This window comes from Fukomys damarensis, unplaced genomic scaffold (genome assembly GCF_012274545.1).
Source record: "Fukomys damarensis isolate Sample0158 unplaced genomic scaffold, DMR_v1.0_HiC HiC_scaffold_15, whole genome shotgun sequence".
NCBI lineage: Eukaryota > Metazoa > Chordata > Mammalia > Rodentia > Bathyergidae > Fukomys > Fukomys damarensis.
Window position 1 is genome coordinate 52,901,174 of NW_022900927.1, and position 9,069 is coordinate 52,910,242.

The 9,069-nt window shown below is 36.3% G+C and overlaps 1 protein-coding gene across 2 annotated transcripts in view; it reads right to left on the reverse strand.

Annotated features, from left to right (window-relative positions):
- Kera (keratocan) overlaps positions 1-3,887 on the reverse strand; it is a 6,529-nt gene extending 2,642 nt beyond the window's left edge. The window contains exons 1-3 of one of the 2 annotated variants that reach the window (XM_033763516.1): positions 3,820-3,887; positions 3,606-3,656; positions 1,307-2,200 (exon numbers count right to left, since the gene is read on the reverse strand). In XM_033763516.1, coding sequence (XP_033619407.1) covers positions 1,307-2,192 — 886 coding nt within the window. In that variant the 5' untranslated portion in view covers positions 2,193-2,200; positions 3,606-3,656; positions 3,820-3,887. Of the gene's footprint in view, positions 1-1,306; positions 2,201-3,605; positions 3,733-3,819 lie in introns of those variants that run through there. The other variant, XM_010633350.2, reaches the window with a different exon arrangement.
- Positions 3,888-9,069: the final 5,182 nt, after the last annotated feature.

Sequence of the window (9,069 nt, forward strand, 5' to 3'; positions counted from 1 at the left end):
ATTTTTTTTTTTTTTTTTTTTTTTCAGTTGCATCTTTTGCTTGTGACTATAGGACACAATACATTTCTGCACCATGGAAAAATAACTACTGTGGTGTCAGTCAGACATTTAATTCCTGAATTTTATGCTCAACTACGCTATTATAAGCATGTTGAATAGTCAAGTGGCATCCAGTGGAAAAAATAGTCTGTTCTTGTAAATCATACATTTATGTGATTATTTGGTTAAAGGAATTTCTGGTGCATTAAAGCCAGGAAACGCAACCATCTGACAGTTACCTGTGTACTTTCTTTAGACCATTTTGACTAAATCTCACTTTAGAAATGTATTTTCTGAAGGTGTACAGGAGAAAACTCCCCAAGGTTATGTTCCTAAAGACTTTGTACCTGTGTTACAGATGCATGGGTGGAATCACTGGCTCTGTGCCTGGACCAGGATAAGTGTCCACTTTTACACTGGATGCAGCCTGACCTTGGACATAATTGTGAAGAGGTCAAGTTTATTTTTGATGAATTTAGCTTATCATTTCTCCCCCCTTCCCTTCTTCCCTTCATGATACCTTTGCCTCCAAGAATTTTGTACTTGTCTCTCATATTAAAAGCTCTTTGCAGGAAATCAGACAGCATTCTAAAAGACCCAAGGAGTTACCCCATTGGAAGGACTTTTAATTTCATTGCAATCAAGTAAAGTGCTAAAGTGAAGTAGTAATTCTCAATGTGTGGCTTTCAGAAAAGCAGCATGAGCCTCACCTGAGAACTCATTAGAAATGAAAATTTTCAAAATAGTCACTAGGTTGGAGACATAAACTTGTGCACAGGAAAGTTTGAGAAACCCTTGCTAGGGGTGTTTAATCAGAAATTCTAATCGGAAAATGTTCAGGTATGAACTTACCTATAATATTTGGGACACAGTTGCTTCTTAATACCTATTAATCACATTACATTTATTCCAAATCAGGAGGTGGTTGGGACCCAGCCCACTTTCATATACTAATCCTCCCACCAAGACAGACATGGCAGAATCTGCATGAGTCAATGAAGATAAGAGATAATGAAGATAAGGTTTCTCCTGTAGATACTGGAGGTCTGTAGATGACTAAGGCCTACTTTCATACTTTAATTTGAACGTTTGGACTTAGTTGATTAAGACTGTGAATAGAAAATAATAATAACAAAACTGAAAATACGTTAAAAATGAAAGGCACATTAGTCGCAAGGACAATGCAATTGTCATTCTTAAAGAAGATACAGACAAATGTCATGAAGAAGGACATTTCATTCTAAGACAAACACTGAGGGTTACTTACTTCGAATTTTGTTATGATCAAGGTGAAGATGCTGCAGACGGGCACTGATTTGGGGAAATTTTGTGAGTCTATTGTGAGACAGTTGAAGATCTAGAATCGAGGACACATCAAAACCTCTTGATGGGAGGCCTGCATTAGATAACTTGTTGTGGTTTAACCTCAGGAAGGCCACTTTAGGAATGACATTGAAATAATTTTCTGGTATTCCTTCAATAGAATTGTTGTCCAGAAAGAGCTGCATTGTATTGGCTGGCAGTCTTGGGGGCATGTTCCTTAGGGCATTCTTGGCCATATTTAGTTGCATGAGGTTCTTGAGTCCTTTAAAGGTGTCTCTTTGAAAGGCACTGTCCAATAGCTTATTGTGCTGTAGATCAAGAAGGGTCAGGTTTTCCAGATTGCTGAAGGTTCCTTGAGGAATTCTGGACACCTTGTTCCTAGCTAATTGTAACTGCTCTAAACTTCTTGGCAGAGGGGAAGGTACTTCCTCTAGCTCATTGTCTTCTAGAAATAAGAAAAGCAGCTTCTTCAGCTGGCTTAGGGCTCCTTTTTCAATTCCATAGTTGGTTATTTTGTTCTTGTTTAAATTGATCCATCTCAGCTGGGTGGCGTTCACAAAAGGTTTCTCAGGGATGGTTTCTATCAAGTTGTTTTCAAGGTAAAGATACCAAATCCTTGCAGGAATAGGAGGGATTTCTTTGAGCCCTCGATTTTCACAGTATAAGGCAGTAGGGAAACTGGGAGGGCAGAAGCATTCTCTAGGACAACTGAAATCATGCACAGACCAGTCCTCTGGCTCATACACATCATAGGCCTGTCTCACACTTTGGGTCCATGCAGTGTCTGCCGTGAATAACACACAGATGAGGAAGGAGATTGTGGTTTCCATTATACTATCTATGGGATAAGAGATATCAGTGTTAGATATTTAAAGGTCTTGACCTTTAGATAATTGTATGCAGCAGGATGAGCAGTACACATTTCTACCTCAGCAGAGAGGTGAAGATATCAGCTAAGATATCAATTAAGACATGTTTATTTAGTGGACACCATGTGCTAACCATTTTACAAACTCCAGAGCTAAGTCAACTTGCAGCTTTCTGGTTTTAACCCAATCACAATGAAAGCTGAGAAATGGAAAATAAATTTTAGCAGCTCTAAGCGCTTTTCCATTTCAAGATATTTAATTCAAGGGACTTAGCTGAAACCAATAGTTGAACATAGGAGTCCCAGAAAATGATATTTTGTTCATTCAAATTGAGAGTCTATATGTTCATCAGAGACAGGCACATGTTTTTGCTTTTACGTCTAAATGAGCAGACCATCTGGAAGAGACATCCTGGGTTCTTTGGCCCTTGAACCAAAGAAACAAGATCAGGGGACGCTTCCACAGTTTATTGTAAAAGACAGTTCTTGGATCTGAAGAAAAGTGTGTCATTAATCTCCTGTTGCTGAACTCAGGTAAGCTGAATGTGGATGAGAGAAAGACTTCTATGATGTTAATTAGAAAATAGAGCTATTCAGCCAACAAGTGGAAATTTTTCTTAAATAATGATTTATATATATATATATATAATCATATGCATATATCCATGCAGACTTATATGACAAAGAGAGTTTATTACATAGAGATGAATATATTTCTTATGTAATGGTGGTACATTTCTGTTTAGCCATATTTACATTTCATAAGAAGCAAAACGAAAGAAATACAAATTTAGCATACAGATAGAAAAAATCTTTTATGTTAATATTTTCAGTATAAATCATAATAAAGAGCAAGTTAATACTTACTGATATGGGATACATTTAAAAGCCTTATCATCACATATCCCACTGCTTATCATCAGACAAAGAACTATTTTAACAGAAAAAAATATACATATGAATGATATATATATATATATATGTTTTTAAAATATATTTGTATGTCACATAAACATAAAAAATAACATTTTAATCAATGTACATTAAGTAAACCAGTTGCCACTGAGGACAGAATAAATTATACAGATTCCTCTGGAGAAAGATAAATAGACATTTAGGAGATGCTGCTCTTTGAATTTTGCAAGTAAATTGCAGAATGATGAATGCAGCCCTGTTTCTGCAAGCTGTCACATTTCCTACCACTGCAGAATGCTGCTCTGGCCATCTTCCAACAGGGACTCATTAGTTTTCTTTTCTCTCTTTATTTTTTAGAATAAGGATTTGCTTTAGATATTTAAGTCATAGCCCTACATGTGGCAAATCAGAACTTTACATTGTTAGCTTTAAGAGTTTTAAGAAATGCAAAATAGTTTACCTTGCCTTCCAAGAATATACTGTTGAGTCCTGGGTCTCAGTCTGCAATTTGCTAAAAATCAGTTCAGAGAAAAAAAAAATCAACTACAAATTGCTCTTTTACTTTATGCTGTCAAGCCTTCCAGGAGAAAAAGTCAAACCTATTCTGACCAGTCCCCAAGAACACCTTTGGATGTATTGTTTTCACTTTGCAAGGGCTGCAGAAGACAGCTTACCTCAGCCTTTTGGATCTTCTTCTTCCTTTGCTATTGGTCACCGCTTGCTCACGATCATGGACTGACCCAGGCACCACTGGTGCATTTGTGTGAATCCTCAGTAATATGTGCCTTCCAGTGGCTCCAACTTTAATCTCTCCAATAAACACAGCAGCTTGGTACCTAGGCAGCCCAGCAAAGGAAAGTCTTATTTTAATTTCCAGAAACTATAAAAGTTTTAAGGACAAGTTTCACTCCTAATTCACAGCTCCAAAGACAGAGTAATGTACTGATATATAGACCTGATCCAGCAGCAAGCAACTGAAGGCAGTTTTCATTTCAGCTATAACTAAAACAGATTTTTCTCTGGATGATCATCTTTTAAAAAAACAATTAAATGCACGGAAATAAAGGCCAGTAGCCTCAGTTTATATGGACATATTTTATTAGTTTCTCATATAAAACAGATGCTGAGATGTGTTTGATTAAGGAAAAAGAGATAGAAATACATATTTGAAAAATTTTACACTGTTATCTGAAAAACCATGCTCAGTTTTGCACTAACCTGGTAATATTCTATGTTTTATGGAAGTAATATTAGTAATTTATGGAAGTAATTTTTGTATGTCTATTTACTACCCTTCTAATAATTTATTCAAATATTTATTAAAGTGGGATAAATTTTACCCATAATATCACACATGTTTTACATTTAGTGTCTTACGAGGCCTTCTCTTGTATTGCTTTTTTTCTTTTCTTTGATATGTCTGAGCAAATATATCTTCCATTTCTCAGATTTAAGAAAAAAAAATGTTATTCGCCTTGAGGAAAGATGAAAACAGGATATATGTATATATTTTTCAAACAGTATTTTGTTGATTGTGATCATTTTGTTTTACAAAGTATATCTTGTGTTGAGGTCAGGGAGTTCAATTTAAATGTGTCATTCAACAAATCTCACAGAAATACTATCAAAGACAGCGCAATAAAGGGGAGAAAGCACCTGGGTCAGAGCTATCTTCCTTTTTCCCCCTCTTAACACGGGGCAGATAAATTAGAGGGTACATTTGTTATCTATAAAACAATAATGCATTACCTCACAGAGTTAGCTGTGGTTTGTCATAAATGACTATGAAAGTGTTAACTTCTTTTTGCTATTAGCACTGTACTCTCAGAAAAATGCAGTCATGCCCAAGGGCTTTTATAACTAACATGTGATTCACGCATCGTCCTTTGTAGCCTGGACTCACACTTGTAATACTCTGAGAAAACAATCAGTGTTATTTGCTTTCTCACAGCAATTCTCTGCTCTCACCCCTTCACCTTTTCATTTCTTCCTTTTCCCCTAGGATGTGAACAACAGATGAGCTTCAGATCTGCACAGTCCCTTCTACCATCTTTCTCTTCATTTTCTTTTTAGCTAAATTTAGTTTAATATTTTTTAAAATTTTATTACAAAAATTTGCTACCTGTTCAATGTGGAAAGATCAGAGTCGTGCATGTGCTGCCTCCAATCTCATTCCTCTCCACAATTCCGCTCAACGATCCACTCATCCAAACAGGGCTCCTGATTCTGTCACTTCACTAAAATGGCTTTGACCAAAACGGACACCGATCCTTACACGCACTAATCTGTTTGAACTGTGTCCTTCAGTAATACCGACCCGCCCCATTTATTAAATGCTCCCCTAGTTTCTCTGACATCGTTCTCTTCTAGACTTCCCTGTCCTTCTCTGGTAACTTCGTACCTTGAAGCTTCGCCGCCCCACCCCACCCCCATGTTTTTAACATTTTATTTAAAAAGAAATATTTTCTAGCATCTGGAGCTCTTTCAGAATCCGTCTTCTGTGTTCTTCTGGCCCTCTTCACATTTTATGCAGGATTACACGGTTTGAATCTCACCCTTCATTTTGAAGACTTCTGAATCCACATCTCCAAGCAAACCTCAGAACAGGATCTGCACCCCAGTGAAGTTTGTCTGTGTTTGAGACATCTGTTGAGCACTTGGAAGGCACACACTGAAAATGAGATTCTCTATCTCCGATTGTGTCTAACTTCTCTTATCACTTTATGTTTTTTAGTGATACTATCACTGCATTCAGTCTCCCAAACCAGAAATCTGGAAATCATTCTTCACTGTTCCTCTCATTTTGTGCACATATGGTAACAATTACTTTTTAATGATGCTGGGAGACATAAATAAAAATGACCTTCCATAACGCTTACCAGCTTTGGGTATTATGGCTTCCAGACTAAAAACAGAATATTTTCCACTACTAGGATAATCTTGTGATTTTCCTGCAACGACCTAATCTGCCTTCCATTGACTATCGATCCCAGGAAGATGAGACACCAGACAGCATCATGACACCTATAACACAAGTTCATAAAAGTCAACCTTATCTGACTACAAAGGGAGAGCGAGGAAACCTAAAGTCTAGTAATATGGTTTTGGCATGTCTCTAGTAATAAACTGATATTTTAGAAGTCGACGAGGCTTTGTACATAGTAGTTACTCAAAACATATTCATTCAATGAATAAACGAAGAAGTAAATATTTAAGGCATATGTATCATTTGTCATTCGTGATTTCTAAATGGGAATTCCTATGTAGGTAGGAAAATAGTGTCATGATCTATGTATATGGTTTAAATATGTTTGCACCTTGTTGTTTGACCTTGAATATGTCTACAGTAAGTGGGGCAAGTGCATTACAGGTGGACCTGTCTTGCTATGCAGAGCTACTTTGAAGATAAATGAGATATTAGGTGTGAACTTGTTGTATCAGTCCAAAACTTTTTGTATTGGAAAATGGTAAAGCTCTAGGAGACCTTAGAACTCATATATTCAAACTGTCTATTTTTGCTTATGAGGAAAATGACACCAGAATTTTGTTTCTAGCTGAGAAGGTAATAGTTGATTTTCCTCTGTATCTGGGAGAAGTCTTTGCAGAAATTTAAGAGAGGGAAAAGGTATAGTTGTTATGTTTTTTTTTTAACCTATTGTCTTCCTTTTAGCATTTTTAAATGTTTTATTTTGGCCCCTACAGATTCTATGAAAAGGGAAGCTGCTTTGCTAAGCCATTTTACAAGGGGGATACTAGATCAATATATTCCTGAAGATCACTGGTATTTCAAACAAGAAGGCAATGTGTGATGTGCTTCAAGCTACAAAACTCTACTAAGATTCTCCATTTGTTGCATGTGTGTCACACATGGACTAGAAATCCTTGGTTGAAGGATTGGGTGCTTCCAGGATATTTAGTTACCTGTTTGATTGAAATTTTGTTAGAAGGGATTGTTTTTCCTTAACAAAATTTTTGTTTTAACTGAATTGTGTCAAGTGGTTAAATGATATAAAAGGGAGAGATATATATGGCTTATACACAGGGACATAGTTTAAGATTTTGTCAAAACAGCGTATTCAAAATACTACAATAATACATTTGAAAGGTCAACAATATTCACAAAAATGACCATAAAGGAAATGATTACCCACCTCACTCAGAGCTAGCAGTATGAGCTGCACTTTCAGTAAGCCATTACTTCCAATTCTATCACAGATCTCGTATTTAATGTTTTCTAGTATTTAATTGTAATTTTGATTTATCAATTTTAAATATATCTTTCCTGGTTAGATAAGAATTTAGCATGGTTGCCTACCCCTGGTCCTCACCTTGCCTATGTCTATAATTTCTTATAAACATTGATTAAATAAATAAGGGACTCCTAAGTGAAATAAATAAGTCACACAGGTGTAAATCCCAAATAGTTTCTCTGGTGTGAAAAACTAATAGTACATAAGATCCTAATGAGATAATTGACAATGTAAAATAGGAAGAAAAGGGCTAAAGATGTACAGAAAGTGGGAAGGGTAGGGGAAAGGTAATAAGGGAAAATAAAAAATATGAGAAAATGAAGAAATGGAAATAAAGTATTTGTAAATGGGGAGGGGAGGAGGGGGTGAAGGGAGGGCAGGGACAAGGGGAAAAATGAGAACTGAGACCTGTCATGTAAAGGCACAAGATCCCAATGATGAATGCAACTGTACTGCATACCTAAAATGTACCATTAAACTCAATGAGAGAAAAAAAATAAGGGAAAATTTATATATAGTTCTCGTGAATTACGAAGTGACTTAAATATCTCATAAAGCACTAGAAAAGTGTAGTCTGCCAAATTAGCTTGGGCTGATGAGCAACAGAAAGTAAATTACATTGATGTAGGAAAATATAACTTTCCATAGAAAATATCTACCAGGAGGGAAAAATCAATGCAACTCATATATCTGATTTTATTTATAAACAATTTTTATAAAATTTTAAATGTCTTAAAATGTTAACTGATCTATTTTTACAACATCCCTATATAAAGACATAATTGTCCAAGGTTTCACTGGTGGTAAATGACATAGCGTGCATAGAACAGGTATTAGTTAGCTTCCCCACTGCTAATAAACACAGTTTAACGGCTGCCATACACAATTTAAAAAAGGAAATGATTTGTTAGGCTCACAGCTTTGGAGGTTTCACTCCATGATTGACTTCAAGGCAGAAACAGGGCAGAGGGTCATTTTAGAGAGAGAAAAAGACTGCTCAGCTGTCCGCATCCTCAAATCCTGCAACCAGAGGGCAAGAGCCAGAGCAGAACAGGGCAGGAATCTATGTAGTCCCTGTTTTGTACCCTGTGAGCCACTTTGTCCAGAGAGGCACTGTCTTCTGTTACCCATTTAACTAGAAGTTCATGAATAAATTAGTGACTTCTCAATGGAATCACCTCTCCAAGAATCCCTTACTCCAGTCAAATTGATAATCAAGATTAAGCAGAGTGCATCTTCAGTATAAGTATTCTTCACATGTCAACTAAGCATATCTATATTGATGAAACTAACTACAGTCAATCACACTGTTCCTACTGAAATGCTGTCTTTTCAATGACAGTATCAGTGATTAAACTTTGCTTCCTGGTCCTGTGGTGTGGGCAGCTCCATGCTGGTCTTCCTTTCCAAACCTTGTGCTTTACACCTCTGGTTTTTGCCTGTGCCTTGTAGTCTGGTCTTTCTTAGTTAACTCCACGTTGTTGGTACAACACACATGTTGATGACTTCCTGTTACTCCAGATACTTTTTATTTGTATTTCTTTTTGAGAACTCACATAGTTAAAAAATATGTTGCTTCGATCCACTTACTCGCCTTATGATGTCTTAGCAGAATAGAATTTTATTTTGACTTAATGTATCTTCAAGGATTTGGAAATATGCATAAAGCACACG